The sequence below is a fragment of the Aquila chrysaetos genome, chromosome 2 (assembly GCF_900496995.4).
Source record: "Aquila chrysaetos chrysaetos chromosome 2, bAquChr1.4, whole genome shotgun sequence".
NCBI classification, from domain to species: domain Eukaryota; kingdom Metazoa; phylum Chordata; class Aves; order Accipitriformes; family Accipitridae; genus Aquila; species Aquila chrysaetos.
The window spans coordinates 65,027,955-65,046,532 of NC_044005.1; the positions used below are offsets into that span (position 1 = coordinate 65,027,955).

An 18,578-nucleotide genomic window follows, 5' to 3' on the forward strand; every position below is an offset into this window, starting at 1 on the left:
AAACAGCATTGAGCAAATTATCCTTGCTATAAAAAAAAAAAAAGATAACAACCCACAAAGTTTAAAATTTCTGAGTAATCTGTTTTAAAACATGACTATTCTTTCTGTTACAGATGAATGACATTATAGTGACAGTTAGAGATTCAAATCTGAAGCTGACACTTGCTTTTGGAATAGGCATGCACCATGCAGGTCTGCATGAAAGAGACAGGAAAACTGTGGAAGAATTGTTTGTGAACTGCAAAATCCAGGTACATTTATTTATTCTTTGAATTCTGCTGTAATGAGTTTTACATGGAATTTTAAAAGTTGGCTTTTTGTTACATATAACTCATTAATCTTTCTTTCTGTTTCAGGTTCTTATTGCCACAAGCACATTAGCTTGGGGTGTAAATTTTCCAGCTCATTTAGTAATTGTTAAAGGAACAGAATACTATGATGGAAAAACAAGGCGTTATGTGGATTATCCCATTACAGGTACTCACATAAATTATGGAAATGCTCATATGCTGAAATGTATTTCAAGCATATGCAAATGATCTGAATTATTTAGTAACTGATCACTGAAAATACCTAATTTGGGTAGAGACTAGGAGTGCTGAGAAAAGGTTTTCTTTGTTTAATGCAAGTTCTAAGAGAACTCTTAAGATTTTATGTAATAAATAATGAAAATGTTTCTGTTTTGCAAATCATTTTTCATGCTAAATTCCTTTCATGTATATCATCCAAAATAGACATTAAACAATTGAAGGGACACTATAAAGTCATATTTAGCTACCTAGTTAAGTGTATAAAAGGAAGTTTTCATGCATGCAAATATTTTTTTTTTTTTCATTTTTGAAACCTTTTTTAAATAGAAACAGATTTTTAACAGTAAACGTAGCCATGGTTTGAAATGCAGCAGTTGAATCACACATGTATGAGAACATAAAATTTATACGTAGTCACTTGACAGTAAACGGAAAACGTTAACTAGTCTAGTATCTTCAGTAATGTAAGTGATACTTCAAGTAAGTGATACTTCAGAAATAAGCAGCTAAATTAAATATTTGAATTTCTGGTTTGATATAGACTTTTATTGCTTTCTGGCTCCAGTAAACTCCACTTTTCATGAACTGTTCTGCAGTGTTTTCAACAAGCTTAAAGTGAACCATGGAAGAACTTCTTTGAGAGTTCAGACAGGGAGAATATTTGTCTGGATGGTACTAAGCTTGAAGAATGAGGACAAGCTAAATTTATTCCAGGTTTCCTGTTCTGTTTTCCCGTTCTCTTTTCACAAGAGAAAGTTTCTTATTAAATAATCCTGTACTACGCCAGAGATGTGTACACCTAAGGACAATCTAAATGTAATGTAAATAGAGGTCTTGCATCTTTTTAACCACGCACTTTCTTTTCAGCAAGAGAAGTTTACTAATGAAAAAAAGCTCAAACTGAAAATACTACAGGGGTTACTTCTCCAAGTAACCCATCATAGAGCTTAATTTAGTGGTTAGTGCTCTGCAGGAAACTTGGGATCAATTTCCAGACCAACTCTCTTGTTCAAAGATTCTGGTATGACCTGGGAGCTTAGTCATGCACACTTGCATTTTGTGACAGACTTTGGCTGATGTAAACTTAGTACAAACAGAGTACTTCCCTGCAGAGAAGTAGTATCTTGCTCGTCCCAACTGGAAGAATAGTGACAACTGACTTAATTACTGAATGGGGAAAAGTGGTGAAGAAAGAAACCAACTGAAGTTTTAAATTTTATGTTGAATCTCTGGGACTGTCAGAGATCAGTAATAGAGAAAATAATATATTCAAAAGAAATCAGAAACTCGATAAGCATTTAAGACCTAGTATGCAGTTTTAGAAATCTGTTGTACAAGTACTCACAAAGGCTTTAGGGAATGCTTATGCTTTCACTCTTTATTGCCTTTTTGAATTCAGGCAACTTGGACATTGGGGGTTGTTCAATTCTTGAATTTTCAATAAGACTTCGGGAGGGGGGAGTGGAATACCACCATCTGTGATGGAAGCATTTAGATTTTGTTGTCTGCACTGCAACAGAAAATGCAGATTCCTTACTTTATGAAGAAACATGTGGTGTGGTTTGCTTAGAGTACTTTTATTTTTAACTTTCTAGAGAATATTTATGCATCTGGAAGTTCTGTGGATAGGTAGTACAGTTTTGCAGCAGCAATAAAATGAAAATGTAATTAATTTCCTTCTGAAATACTTCCAAAATTTCACAATACTGTCTTTAATGCTGCCCTCAAGTTATGCCTTCACTGTTCCATCATGGTATAACTTGGTTTCTCCCTGCTGAAGTTACCTTTCTATATCAGGGATGCATTTGGCTCCAAGGAAGCAGCTGAGGGCTGAATGAATCATTCTGGAGTGTTCAGTAATTTCAAAATAAGTAAAAATACTTCTCTGAGTGAAGTCAGAGTTTTGGGGGAGGGCCTTTTCTCAGTTACCAGACATTTAGTCAGCCAGTTGGATCATATTTAATATTTCAGAAGTTTAGTCCAGTGATTAAAAGCAGCCAAGCAGCATATAGTCAGTAAAGAAAATATTGAGTTTGGATAATTACGTAGTGGATATTGGCAAAAATCATTTCCTGAAGCTTTTTGGTAAATCCATTTCCTATATGGTATTATGCACAATTTAATTCACCACATTAGAATAGCAAGAAGTTGTTTTATCACCCTCCTGTACACATACCTATTCAGAAACATAATTTTCAAACTAGTTTCATTTTACATTTTCATGTCACTCCTATATTAACAAAAGGAATAAACTGATTAAAAAAACACTGCTGTCTATATAGCTCGTGGTTACACAGGTGAAAATGTGTTACTAAAAGCTGTTTATCGTCATTGGGCTGTTTCTCCTATCGTGGTCCATTGCTGTATCCCATTCTACTCCCTCTGGCTTTTACTTCCCCACCTGACCATTGGGCCAAAACCTTATTGATTCTGAAGCCAAAGAAATCACTTTTCAAAATGCCAGGTACTGCAAGCCACATGTTGTGCAGGTATGATAGAGCTCATAGAGAATACACAAAACATAAAAAGTTTTAAAATAAAGATTTAAACCTTAGTTATTAATTGCTTTCCATTGTTTCTTCAAAGTTAAATAGCAGCTGGAGACACCAAAAAGGAATCAGAGCTCTGTAGAACAAGACACAAAACAACCTGTGCAGATACACTTCTCAGATTATGAGAAGACACAAACACATAGATGATAAGCATACTTATCTTGGTGGCCGGGTAGCAAGTTGAGCACGTTTTGTGTAAACTAGTATTTTCAGTGTTTATAGAAATCATTAACTAGTATTTGCAAGTAATGATGTGTAGGCAGAGTAGTAGAGGTAAGCTTTAACTGTGCCTGCTTTTAAATTTGTATGTTGTGATCTGAGATAGGGACAACATATGATATGAAACCATCTATACTACAGTGCTAATAACTAATATAACTTGTCCTGAAGTTTGAGTGGTAAAGGTCATAGCTGTCAGTAATTAGAATTTGCCTTTACCATTTTATCTCTAAAATATTCAAAGCCTAGGAAATAATATATAGCAGAAAAGCTTATGCAAGGAACTTGTATTATTGTGAATTCAAATACTTGAGAATTAGGAAATAATAGACAGTTGCCATTGTAGACTTCATAAGTTCTCTTACTCATCATCTTTAATTGCATATGATCAAACGAGGGATGGAAATGGAATGGAAGGAGAGTAGAGGAAATTTATATTAGATGCAATCTTGTATTCTATTGCAGTGGGTGGTCTTCAAGTATGCAGGAAGATAGTCTCTGCCAGGAAGAAGTTCATCGTAAATTTAACTGAGATGGAAAAAAAAATTAGATGTGTCAAGACCAATAGGGCATACAAGGCCAAAGAAATCCAAAAACCCTGTATTGCACATTATACAGATGTAAATACATTTATTTATACATTCAAATAAATAAATTTGTTTTATGCATTATTGTCTCTTTGGCAGATGTACTTCAGATGATGGGACGTGCTGGCAGACCACAGTTTGATGACCAAGGAAAAGCTGTAATTCTAGTTCATGATATTAAGAAAGACTTCTACAAAAAGTTCCTTTATGAACCTTTCCCAGTGGAATCAAGGTAAAGATAAAGGATTCAGAAAAGCTGATCAAACTATAAACAACACTACAAATGAGACATAGAGAAAAATGAAACAAAATTCCTGTGCCAAATATCCCCTAAATAATGGGGTCCTAGAGGAAAATAATTTTCCAAAAAAAATTATCCATCTTTATACAGAAAAGTCCTTTCTTCCATGAGTATTGAAGCACTGTTGAGCTCTTTAGTCCATTCCCAGATAATACTACAGATGCTTCTTGGTTCTGAGTGTTGTCTCAGACATTTGAATGAGAGCATAAACTGTTCTGCAAGGCCAGTGTGTAGGGCAACTACACATGATCCTCAGAACCCTCTCTGAAATTCTGTGACAAATTCTTGATAGGAAGAAAAATAGGTTTGTTCTAGCACTTTTTACCTAGAATACTTGTACCATTGTAGATACCACATTCTTCAAAATCTCACAAGCTCAGAAAGAAATCTGCACGGTGTAAACTATTACTAATATACTTTCAACACATCCACTTCCAAATTGCAATATTTTTGTTACAAATGTATAAGTACCACCTTTTGCAGCCTCTCTGAACTTAGTTGATACAAAGTTTGCTGTCCAGCATAATGTCACTCATGCCTTGGTTTTGATATTTATAATACACTTAGTTGTTCAACAAGAAGCAGAACTAGTTACGTCAGTCTCCTGTAGATGCATGCATGTTTGATGGAGGAATTCTCAGACATCTAATAAAGCATAAGCATTACTGAAAGCTTTTCTCAGTGATGAAGAATTCACAGTATTGGTCTCCTAGGGAAACTTCATCCCTCAAGTTAAGTGATAATGGGACCTCTATCTGATCAGGAAATTTGTAGGAGCTTGAGAATGCTATCCACCTGTGAAATGTAGTTGAAATGGTCTAGTGTATTTGAAGGTTAATTTCTGTGGTACACAGACAGACATATAATTTTTGCAAACAAAGAATGTGGAGACATGCACTTCATTTCCTTAGGAAACCACACTTTTCTTAACATATAAATTGCACTTAGCACAAAAGGTTAGGAGTTGAACTTCTTCAAAATGATAGCTAATACGTCAAAAGAGCAGTGCGATTAAAATGTTCATAATATATCCAGACTGTATGGCACTAGCATAAACTAGGAAATCTCTCTATTCATCGGTAAGTGGTATTTCTAAATAAAGAAATCATACCTTTAATATAACAGTAGTAATCACGCCTTGTTCCTGTTTGGAATACTATAAATATTGTACATTTCTAGTAGGTCATTTTGTGTGTATATATTTACTTTGTAGTTTGATGTATTCCATCTTTTACTACAAACAAAAAATACTTGATAAGTTTTCAGATGAAGACTCACATACTACTAGCAATCTCATGAAGTTCTATGTAGGTTGTGAACCATTTAACTTAGAGTTGTCTCAATCTCTTTTGTGATCAAGTATTTGAAGAAAGAGTCTTCATAGCTTCAAAGAGAAACTGTTTGGGGGCTTTTGGAGGGTTTTTAGTTTTAGAGTGCTTTCCCATCTGTTCTACCAAAGAGCAGATTTATCAGCTTTGTGTAGTATTTCCAATTTGTAAAATTAAACTTCATATTTTTTCAATTAAAGTTTTTTCTAAAAGCCATTGTCAATGTATTAGTTGTAAGACTTGACTACACAACTCGTCTGACAGGCCTTGTGCTCTCACTGATCATGGGTCTGAAATATAGCACATTACAAGCAAAAGAGAAAGCACTCTATTATGGAATAGCTATTGAATCATCTGTCCAGTTTCTGTTGGACAATCTGGGTAAAACATCTGTAGTTCTAACCTTCAGAAGCATGCAATCAGTGGTATAGAGCAGTAAAACAGCTACTCATACCAAATTATTCTTTACTTTTAGCAGTAGGGAAATAACAGTAGGAAAAGAAAAAAAATATAAAATAAGAAAAATTATGTTGATCCTTAAGGATATTTGCCATTCCCTGATTGAACTTTAGCCAGGCATGATCTTATTAGTTACCCTAATGGAGGTCTTTGTTCCATTTAATGACACTAAACAGTATTTTACTTTGTAAGAATCATTTTAAATGGCTTTTGTTCTTCTGTGTTTCTGAGTTTAGATCTTTCTGGGTAGAAGTAGCTGCTTTTTTTTTTTTTTTTACATTGGATGAAGATGAGGCAAAATGTGGGGGAAGCAGTTTTGATGTAATTTGAATAGCCCTCAAGTATTTGTCAAGTATTAGCTAAGCTATTGCCACTGTTTCATTTCCTGTTTGTCTTTCCATATGATTCTCTATTGGATTAAACCAGCATGATCATATGGTCAACATACAGCATTCAGAAGTTCCCACTGAGTAGCTCCATCTGAATACATTCCATGAATGACTTCAACTTGTGTATTCTTGGTCCAATCAAAAAATAATTTGAGCTTCATTCCACTATCATGTAAAGAAGGTGACTGACCTTGCAATTATATTCCCCCTTCTTCCCCTCTTCTCTTTTACCGAAAGATAAATATATAATATTTTCAGATTAAAAGTAATAAACCTTTTAATGCACAACTCTACAAAATATATTACCTGTCTCTGTGATTGTAAAGTCAGCTAAGTCCTCTTGTTTCCTGTTCTTCAGCTTGTTAGAGGTGCTGGCTGACCACTTGAATGCTGAAATTGCTGCTGGAACTATTACATCTAAGCAGGATGCAATGGATTATATCACCTGGACTTATTTCTTCCGTCGACTTATAATGAACCCAACGTGAGTATAAAACACAAATGCAATTTAATCTAAAGGTAACTTGAGGGTAGAGTTGATCCAAAGGTGATCCTGCTGCTGTTGGAGCCTAGAATACTTAGCAGTATCCAACGTAGGAGCATTACTGGCCCACACATGGAATAAAACTTGTGTGCACATTTTTGTAATAATTTTTTCTCCAAATATAAATGTATTTCTTAGCAGATAACTTTACAATTTAGTGACAAATACAAAATAGCATTACTGAGAGGACTACATCGGCATCCCTAAAATATCACATTCCTTTAGGTATTGTATTTATAATGTGTTAACTTTTTTTTTAGCTACCACATTGATATGTTCTGCCCAGTTTTCTATAGAAAATCTATTATAGACCTGGATTTTCCTAATAAATGAGAGAATAGCTATCAGCTGTTTCTCTGTGAAGTTTACTTTCATTAGGGTATGCTGATGAAACCACGTGTGCAATATTTTCAATGATTGTTATCCTCCTTAGCTCCAGCTGGTATGCAGATTATTCTGAGCTGTTCCAGCAATGTAGCCTGCCTTTGCCACAACGTTGCTTTGGGTAAATGGTATGTTACCTATCATGTGATCATTCACCCACCAGAACAATGTGGCAAATAAAGAATTAGGCATTTATAGCACTAAATATTTCTTGAGGTGCTCCAGAGTGTTGTATTTCTGAAATCATGTTAATGTCCATAACATTCAGCTGAATTTTCAGCTGGGTTCTTTACCAGCAACTGCTGGTGGGACCCAGCAGGTGATAAAGTAATTTCCTTTAATTCTTTTTTAATCTTTATTAGTTTTGAATTCTGCATCTAGTCCAATGCTGAGAATTTCCCACAAAACAGAATTTCCATCTAATCTTCTTTGGAAATAAAAAATGCAGAGTGTTAGAACTGTAAGCTAAAGAAAACATATTCAATTCTCTCACTTCATAACTAACAAATGAATACATTTATGTGGAAGGTATTTCTCCCCTGAGGGTGACAAACAGCTAAATTCTGGTTTTGTGTAGGTTAGATGTGTTTATTTGTATGACTTCGGAATTTGCACATGATCCATACTACAACTAATGTTAAAAGCTATGCCACTGCAGCCACTATTCTTTTTTAATATAAAGAATAAGTAATGTTATTTTAAAATGTCTTGCTCTTGAATTGCTGTGTAAAAGTGATTTTGTTGATTTGTCTTTGGCAAGATTTGATCATGTGGTATCTGTGGTAGGTGGATTTTTAAGACACAACGTATAGCCCAAAGGTAGGTGTAGAATATAGAACTGTAGTCGTTTGATTTAATAGGCAAGCTCTTCCCAATATAAAAGAGGTTCCCACTGGAGTATGAGGTTGGCATGTTGACTGATGGTCATTTTATCTCAGCAGTTCCTTTAATGTGCAGTGTCATGGAAAGCTAAATCTGAAGTTATCACAATATCAACTTTTAAGCAAAAGTTCTGCTATTCTGAGAGGATTGTGGGAATAAAGTTAGGGAAAAAAAAAAAAAAGAAAAAAACCACTATACTACATAGTAAGATGCAGAGTCTTTGTAGTGAGAAAAAAGATGAACAGATCTTGACTAGTCATGTCCATAATGGCAGGATAGGAATGCATATTGAAGTTTCTAATGAAATTGGAGTCTTTCATTGGAACACCACACATGCAGGTTGGAACAGTTCACAAGTTGTGCTGCTTTACCCTTTGTTTCAATCACACAGAGGTACTCGGCATTCCTTCTGTACTCAGTCATGCAGGGAGAAAAATGAAGGATATTATTGACTGTGTCAGAGAGGTCACTTGTAGATACCACGTGCAAATGCAATGGATGTGCACACTTTCCATTCTTTGACATGATAATAAATTCTATTAAGTTTCATCCAAAGTTACTAAACTAGCCAGTTAGTAGAGTTCCTGGACCTACTATCTGTGGTATTTTCACACCTCCTACAAGGCAAGCAGTTCCAGTGCGGTCAGTGTTTGGATAAGATACATCAAAGGAAAACTGAAGAGTTTTATGAACAGAAGTCAGTGATAGTTGAGATAACTTTGAATAAATTGCAATATGGTAATGGAGTTTACTGTGCCATAGATGAGTATATGAAATGATTGACATTACCAAGCAAGAACTATTTGTGGCCCTTAATAATCCAAAGATTTTAGGGTTTATTTTTTTCAAAAGAGTAGGAGCACAATGGCTGAATTTTGGTTTGGGTAGTTACACAATACCCACTCGACGGTGTTCTTTATCATGTCCTGCCCCGAAGCAATTTTGTTGACTTTCTCTCCGCTGAGAAACAAGAACTATTTTCCAGCCAGCAGGTGATTGTACCTTAGTGGTGAATAAGTAATTCTTGTATGCATGATTGGTAAATTGCCTTGGGATTCATTGGCATAAAAGTCATTGCATGCGATGCTGTAAATCCCCAAAATAATGGGCTTAGATAATATGCAGAAGATTTATATTCTCATTTATTGCCAGTTTTAGCTACTTGTATATTAAAGCTGCATAAACAAATCTAGGATCGTTCTATTCCAATCCAGTATCATAAAAGGCCTTACCAAATGCCTACAATTTGTGCTATTTAAGTAATGTTAATCTACCTTTGTTGTGAGATGGAGATCAAAGTATCCTTTTGCTCTAAGTATCCAGGTTTCTTCTAAACATGTAGTCATTACTGAAGGTTTTCCTGGCACACTTGAGATAATTTGTTAGACTTGTAATAATGGACTTTTTAATGGTGTTGCTGAAAATCTTTGCATGTTCCAATACTTCTTTTCATCAAACCATTTTAATTTTCTTGTTTGATGAACCCCTGTTCATCATAAACCTTATGGGTTTTAACTGTCTGGTTAAGAGTAGTAACTGAGCTGTTGATCTGGGGGAGTGGGGTAGCTGAGTGCTAGTTTTGTTCAGAGGCATGCTGACTAGTCATGTACATGCTGTTCAAGAGATGATGTGCAAATGAGAGGCGTGGTCCAAATAAAGCTGTTTATCAAAGTGTATCAGTCTCAATATCCAGAGTTTCTTCCCTGTTCTTTCTCTCCCTCAAAGCAATTATTCCTAAATGTAGAGGTTTTTGAATTTGCAAGTTAAGTCAAAGTTTCTGTGCTACCTCAGTCAAGTACTATGTGTTCTCCTTTCCACATACAACTTTAGCCAGCATGTTCTTTACTTAGGCAAGATCATACAAGACAGATCAGTGAAGTGCCCTGTTCTTTGAAAGGGGCTATTTTGAGACGTTCATCTATCTCCTTTCCTTGGCTGAAATTCCTTGACTATTTCATCCTTTTACCCTTATAAAAGATTATAATCTGCAACTTTCTACAAAAGAGAAATGGCTATGGGAAACATTTTCTGTAAATCAGGTTATGATATTTTCCAGATACATGTGCAGTAAAAGAGAAATAGAAATTTACAACATATGTAAACTTAAGCAGAATCAGCTTTCATTTGGAAAGTTAATTTTTAGATATTCTGAGAACACACATCACATCACTGTTAAAATGGGGGGGGGGGGTATGTATTTATAAATATATATGAGAGTGTGTGTGGTTATATATACACTTATAAAATCCGTTTTCTGTGTAAGTTCCTTGTGAAGACCTGAAAAAAGTATTTTATTAATTAATTCTGAGAATTGTTAAGGGGGGGTTTCTCACTTTATGTCAGTCTTATGAAGTTTTCTGTAGTGAAAGAATAATGTAGCATAAATTGTAATTGAATTAACTCAGACTGATGCTCTTATCATCATATATTTTACTTTAAATTCCTTTTCTCAGTATGATAGCTGAGTATGTCTAATAACATGCAAGTAAAATATCTGAATAAAAATTATTATTATTATTATATACTGTTCCAATATTGTTTCTGATATCAAGGTGACAGCTAATATCAGCCAGTCAGAATAGAATAATATGCATTTCAGTGATGAAATCGCAGTTATTCAGAATTTTAGGGCTAGTTTGGAATTATATCAGAAGGGGGGATTACTGAAGAAAGTTAAATTAACTAAATATTAACTAAAAAACTTTCCATTAAAATGGAAAAGTTTGGCAGTAGCTACTAAGAACAGAAGCTAAGAAGGTGCAGGTATATTACACTGCAGTAATTACCAATATCCATATTTTGAGTTGGTGAACAGCTATTTCTCAGGGTGGATACTTTCTTTTACAGTCACATTTATATCTGTGTGCATGTATATATACTTCATAAATAACAGCTATAGGCATTATTATGAATTTTGTAACAAGAGCTTATTTTGTTAAATCAGGGTCACAGTGATGTGAAAAGTACAGGAATGTAGTTCATGGTATGCTTTTACTAAACTATTCACACGAATGAAGTTTTTCTGATTCTCTCAGACTGGGAAGCCCCAGGCTGCTAAGTATTTGAGCCACCTCCTGTTCCCCAGTCTGCTGCAGTCTTAGGTGAGAATGCAAAGCTGAAAACCCCGCATCTCCCCATTCAGAAACCAAATTCACATAATTGTCTTCCTACTCTTGGATATGATTTACCTGTACAAATTATCTGCTGGAATGTATCATAGGAAAAAGAAATGCCCAACCAATATGTAAGCAAATTTACATGTGCCTATTACTTCTGATTTCTCATCTTATGAATGCACGTCAGGAAGTAAACTTTCTTGTAAATATTTTAATTAGAAGCACTGATGTGGAGGCAAATACCTTGCTGAGAGACTGGACTCTTTTTTGATCTTCTTAAATAACCACAATGTACCATACACCAAAAACTGATTAAAGATACCAATGTATCTATTTTTCATACCTGGCATAAGCGAATGCATGAATATACCAAGAAAATACGATACAAGTAAAATACAGGTAGAGATTACTGTCTGCAGCATTTGTGCATGCTGTAATGCATTTTAGCAAGCCAGTCACGGACTCCAGAGTCAGTCGGTGATACCTTAACAACAGAATTGAGTTGGTACATTGGTTCATATGTCTCTGGCTACGAAGGTCTATCAATTGTGCCATATACTCAGTATCATTTCCGTGATACCATTTGAAGATGGCAGCTGCTGAAGGCAACAAGCTGATGAAAGTAAACACAATTGATGACTGCAGTAAAGCGATTTACAAAAATGACTGTCTGTTCTTCCCCCATACTTGTTCATAACAACATTCTGCTTTCAGGACTGTAAAATCTCAAAAAGCGCACTTTCTTCCTATCAAGTGAATGCTGTAGATTCGTCTTTCTTGTGCATTTGTTTCAAAAGGCCTTCCGGCTAGCAAGTTTTTTCCTTCAATATTTTTGGCTGACACTGCCACTGATTTTCATTATGTGTGTCACTATTACTACCGTATAATCTGAACATAAAAAACATGGTGCTGTAACAAATGACTTCACAGCATTGACAGTTATAGCAGGACCATTTCAAGGCTGATGAAAAATTTCCCGGAGAGATCTCAGGTCGGGTTTACATAAGCTAAACAGGAAATGATTGCCGCTATTCACATTAAATCCTAAATGTTTTGTGTAACTTCATCTACATTTTATGTTCCCGCACGTGTCTCTGTCTTTCTCAGCTGATGAAATTCCACACTTCCTTAGATTAGAGAAATAAGTTCATGTTTCATGGTTTGTTGTTCTTCCTAAGCTCTACAAGGTTTGGGATTTTAAATATATTACCTAAAAGACAATAAAAAGTTCCTTCAGTTTTTGATTGTTTAAATTTTACATACTTTGTAAAATTTTATGATACCTAGGGGTTTGTTATTGCTTTTTCCCAATGGACTACTAATGGAAGTTAGCCTGCCTAGCCCATGTGCTAGATGCTGTTAGGATAAAACTGCCTTTGACTTTCACACCTCTCAGGGGACGAGTAATTGTTGTGTTCAAACAGCCTGTAATTGTGATCCCGCTGGCTTTCTCAGTACGCTTCTGGCTATTAGAATCATTAAACAACTCAGCACCTGTTAACAGCATTGTAAATATTCAACCCTGCTTGTGTGCAGGTTGAGTCCAATATAGGAGAAGGCTTACAGAGCCCAGCCTCATAAATTAGAGCTTCTGACAAGTCAATTATTGTGAAACTGGGCTTCACTGTGAAATAAATGAAATGGTGTGCTGATAAAAAGGTAGGCTGTCTGTTTATAGCAAAGGGAAAATAATGACTAGATGATTCAATGCAGTGAGCATGAAACTGCATTGTTTTTCTTCTTTATCTGTAATTAAATAGTTAGGTAATATAGCTTCATAGAGGAACTCACATACGATGCAGTTTTTATACTTGGAGCATACCAACATGCAAAATTCAACTTGCATTTATGCCTGCACATTCAAAATACTCACTAATGTCATGCTACCTCTGTTTTCACTAATGATTTTAACACAGTCTTTCTAGATGAATGGCTTTGCTTTTTATTAGGGGAGAATGTGCTGAATGACCAAGAAGCTCCTGTGGGTGTGCTCAAAATTATATTTGCCCCATTATAGATAGTAGTTAAAACACACTGGTACCACTTCACTCAAGATTACAAACCATTTAAGATTTTTCATTACATTGTTTTATTTGCACTAGGCAGCTAGATATTTACTCCCCTGACAAAAAAATTACCAAAAATCAGCAAATTTAAAGTTCACATAATTTTTAAAAGGCATTATAATGCCTTTTATGATTACAACTTCAGTGTGAAATATTGCAAATTAGGCAGAGCACAAGATAAAATCTGTTTGAATTAGGGTCTTAAATTACAGTCTCAGAAAAGAATTTCAGAGTCTTGCCCATATCTCTTCCTTTGTTTTATCAGTATTCATCATAAATGTTGGGGTATTGCAAATAACAGTGCTTAAATGATACGGTGAACGTCTGAATACCGTGACAGCAAAGTGCCTTAATTATAATCATTTCAGTAGTGTTCTATTCAATTTAGAGAAAAATACTAATGAATCAGTAGTGGTTTAAATGTATAAAATAGAAAATTATTTCACATCCTTAACTTACATAGTTAATTTGCTCAATTATTTTCATAAGGTAAACAAAATGTTACAAAGTAATTTCTGCTAATAAACAAAATCTAAATGTGTTCAGTGATAAGATGTCGGGCAGATAAAAGGTGCAGATGGAAATATTGATCATTTTTTATCATTACTGTATTACTTCAGTCAATTTAAAAGGGGACTCATGAAAATTAAGTTGCATTGAAAACAATGTTAGAGTAGTTTTGCTACAAATAAGTTTTCTTTGCATAAGGCTGATAATGTATAGCTGTCTACCATATAAAACTTTTTAATCAATATAAATATTTCTCTTTTTTTGGACAATAGCTATGTTTTAAATATTTGAGATCATCTCAGCATGAACCCGTATAAAATATCACAGAGTTGAATACTCCACTGCCATATAGATACACTTCGTTGTTATCTAATGTAGCTGACTGTTTCCTGCTATCAGAACAGATTTTTTTAATCTTTTCCTTATGGTATTAGTGTTTTACTCCAACTTTACCCAATTATAAGTGAACGTTCAAAGCATCAGAGAATTAACCCCATAATTTGGGATTAATAATAAGGGAAACAATCTGGAAACGGCTGTACTGCTATTTAGCACGCAGACTTTTTTCAGTTATGCTATTGCTATTCAAAAAGATAAATGTTAAAAACTCTGTTTAAGAAAATAGTAATGCAAATCAGATTCTGTTAAAAAAAGACTCATGGAAGCATGCTTGTAGTATATAACGACGCAATTCCATCTTTTGAAATTTGCTAACAGCAGCATTACAGTAAATGAAATAGAGCTTAAATCAGAAAATGGGATTCATCTGCCCAAATATATCATCAATAGCTGAACTGATTGCATAAAGTTCTTTTTTTTAGTCAGTGATTACATTTCACCTCATCCTAAAGCAGATAGATAATACTTCAGTTGAATAGCATTCTGCAAGCTCCCGTTTCTCTCCGTTGGCAGTAAAGGGAGTTAAAAAGACTAACTCAGGTGTAGTTGTAACTATGGAAAATCAGCTAAAAGTAATCTCAGCACACTGTTTTGCAGCATGTTGTTCACCTGCACAAAATAACACTGAAAGAACCTACTCTCCATTACAGCATGTGGTATTGTTTCCAGTGGGGATGCTGAATGTGTTGTAACAGAAGGAAATTTTAGTAAAGCAGCTAGTATGAACAAAGGAGTATTCTTCATCATTGCAGCAGTCTCAGTAGTCTATTTGTGTGACAGTATTTTACAGAATTAAATGAGCAGGGACAACCTTTTTTACTGTGCTTGTTAACATTTCAATAAATCATCAAATATTTTGTTTGTTTGAATTCCACTTGGAAATCACATGATTTAATTGCTCTGCTTAAATTCAGAATTTGTAAACTTTCTGAGCATGCTCAACTTTTCCTTTACTGCTTATTGAACTTAATTGTTATATTTTGAATTCCTGCCTTCATTGAATCTAGGACATAAGTTCTTACATTTTTTTCTGGAGTTTTCTAGATAAAAGCTCTCCCTGAAATTATGTTAGTTTGTGTGAGTAAGAATCTTATAATACAGCTTAAGTTCTATGGTTAAGGAGTGCAAACTTCAGTCACTGGGTCTTTTTTATACACTGGCATAACAATATGTTTTGGCACACTTTATAAACATTTTTCCTTCATACAGATAACTAAGAATCATTGTTACTATATCTAGTTTACCTAAACAATTTTACCTGAAAATGAACATGTGAAGTAACCACATTGACAAGTAACCTATTCCTTTTTTTAGCATTTTTAACTTTGAGAACAAAATGACACGGAAATATAACAACCAACACCAACATTTGGATTGGTGTATGGTTACTTTTTCAAGAGATGTCACTATATGCCTAGTTTTTATTTTCAGAGTTCCAGGATGTAAGAACAGTTGCCATCCTTGGTGGGTTTTCTTCCTTTCTCTTGAAGTTAAAATACTGTTACTTGTGTTAGTATTGCTTGTTTACTTTCATACTTACATGATCAGGAAAATATACTTATGCAATCAGGAAAATTTTCCCACTAACAAAATATAGCCAGTCGAGTTCTGTTTGTATCAACCTTTCTATTAATAGATAAATTACCATCTTTCCATATGTACATGCTTATATTATGTTGGTTACTCCCACAAACTGTTTAAGCATCATGAATTTCTTGTTAGACTATATAAGGGAATAGTTCTGCATTTAATTGTTTAGTGTGGATATTTGCTGTTCCAAGTATGTGTGTGTATTATAGCAGCCTTGTAAGTTTTCCTACAAGACGTTATTGTTTAAAATCTTCAGAGTGTAAAAAGTATTCATGTAATGCATCTGTTTTCAATTTATCTAGTTACTATAACTTGGATGATGTGAGCCATGACACTATGAATAAGTACCTCTCAAGCCTTGTTGAGAAGTCCCTCTTTGATTTGGAATGTTCCTACTGTATTGAAATGGGGGAGGTAAGTCTAATCTGTGCCTTACAAGATTCAGTAAGATACATGCTCCTAAAATTTGGGAACAGCAAGATACATGCTCCTGATTTGAGATGTTAGAATTCATCTGTGGAGCTATTTGTAAGACTTACATTGAAAACTGAGCTTAACTGGGGTTGCAGCTAAATTATGATGCTAAATCATTTCTGCTGTTCTCTCTTATGAAGTAGTCTTAAAATATTTTACAGGAGGAGCCATTGTAAGAACCATTTATACTGAACCGTGTAGGAACCACATATATTTGATTCCTCTTCTAACAGGATAATCGCAGCATTGAACCTCTGACATATGGCCGCATTGCTTCCTATTACTATTTGAAGCATCCAACTATTGGGATGTTCAAAGATCAGTTGAAACCTGAAAGCAACATTGAAGAATTGCTCTTAATTCTGACAGTAAGTGCTGATATTTTCTTAATTTCAACATATGTAACTCGTGACTCTTAAAGACACTTAGAAATATATGAAAAAACACCCCAAAATTAAGAAAAACCTTTCTTCCCTGATATTTTAATTTTATTTTTTGTTGTTTTGAGTAATATACCTGAATCATTTTTTTATGGTTTCAAGTGTTTCATCTAATCAGTACATCAAAATTACTGTATACACCTGTTTCTTTTCTTATGTCCCTTTATAATGTTCATGATCTATACAAATCTGATGGGTTTTTTTTCTAAGTTAGGTATAATACTAAAATGCCAGAATAATAACTGCATATCAATGTCCTAAATCCATACCAGGGCCATCACTTTGCATTGGGACAATCTGGAAGATACAGCAGCTTTAAGAAGTGGGGGAGACATGGGGAAGACCTGTTTCCTAAAATGCCTTCTTTTCATTCTCCTAGCCACCTCATGATCCTGAGGTCATAACCTGCAATAATATTAGCTCATACAGTTAGTCTAGTGACTGTTTAGTAGAAAAGTACAATGCAAGTCAAAAGATTGTAGGGTACAAATCTGGGGACACGGTGTACAATGCAGCATGATAATATTACATTCTCATCATAAAAGAATCAGGTTTTACTCCATTTTCAAGCACTTAAATAGTTATATCTACAAAATCCTCTTTTTCAAAATGGTATAACTCCACTTGTATACACATCTTTGAAAACAAGAAGTGCCAGAATATTATCCAGGAAAACTTACTTCTGCCCACTTATGATTATAGTCTCTGGTATATTATGTACAAGTGGCCCAAATTCTTTAATATGCTGATTTCCAAGTGGTAACTTCAAAATCTCAAGTCCCATCTTATAGTATTTATGTATGTTACTTTTATATTCACTATTGTTTTGACATGCTGCCAAAATTTCTCTAAGGAGCAATAAAAGAAGAAAAATAAAAATAGTGCTATTCAACAGTTTGCATCTCAACAAAACCTGATCAGCATTTTATGGCACTAGGAAAGCCACTTTTCTAGTACAGAGACTTTCTTTCTGATAAATTTAAATCACCTGCTGCAAACATTCAGAGTGTTAGAGCTCAGAAATAAAGGCCACAGTAATCTTTTATAATGGAAAGTGTTAGACAGCCTAAATAGGGGAATTGCTATCACTGACCCTGCAATATCTGTTCTTCTGTTGTCAGAAAACATTGCAAATTATATGAAATGAAATTCAGTGTATTCGGCTGAATTCAAAATGGTAATCAACCACAATTCCTATATATGCTGTATGTAAAATAACTGAAATTTTAAAAAGAAATACCCACTAGTGAACAGAAGTTTAATATAATGTTGAATATTCAAGGTGAGAGCTTTACTCCAGCTGCTCTTTAAATTCTCTTCTCTCTAGAGAAAATTTTCTCCACCTAGAAACTTCAGAATTTTTTTTCAGACAAATTTGTTACAGGGAAAGTTTGAGAATAGAGATGGGGGACATTTCATGACACTGCCTAAGCTAGTAAGCAGCATATGGAAGATGAATGATATAAGCAGAACCTAGTGCTGTCTATCTTATGTCAGTGCTCCTCATCTATTTAAACAGCTTGCATCCATGAAGCGCAAAGGTAAATGGCAAATATTTCTGTTGTAGACAAAACCTAGCACCTTACTGTTGGGCAGAGATTGTAAAATTTAAAATTAATTAATCTTGCTTTAATTCTTTTAATTCTTTTTTTTTTCCCCTGGAAATATAGTCTTGGAAGTTGTCCATTTACAGTCTTAAGAGGAATGAGACTAAAAATAAAATCAGTTAGGGGTCAAAATGTGCCACGTATCAATCTGAAAGATGGAAAGGATGTATGAATACTGGATGCCATTATAGCTGACAGTTT

General features: G+C 34.5%; 1 protein-coding gene across 3 annotated transcripts in view; it reads left to right on the plus strand.

Moving 5' to 3' along the window:
• The window catches only part of ASCC3 (activating signal cointegrator 1 complex subunit 3), a 298,713-nt gene that overhangs the window by 240,248 nt on the left and 39,887 nt on the right, over nucleotides 1–18,578 (plus strand). For 2 of the 3 annotated variants that reach the window (XR_005933536.1, XM_030038284.2), the window contains exons 31-36: nucleotides 114–251; nucleotides 357–477; nucleotides 3,988–4,120; nucleotides 6,724–6,849; nucleotides 16,159–16,270; nucleotides 16,564–16,698. Coding sequence is in view for 1 of the 3 variants with exons in the window: in XM_030038284.2 (XP_029894144.1) it covers nucleotides 114–251; nucleotides 357–477; nucleotides 3,988–4,120; nucleotides 6,724–6,849; nucleotides 16,159–16,270; nucleotides 16,564–16,698 (765 nt within the window). In the remaining 2 variants the exon portion in view is untranslated. The remainder of the gene's footprint in view (nucleotides 1–113; nucleotides 252–356; nucleotides 478–3,987; nucleotides 4,121–6,723; nucleotides 6,850–16,158; nucleotides 16,271–16,563; nucleotides 16,699–18,578) is intronic. The other variant, XR_005933537.1, reaches the window with a different exon arrangement.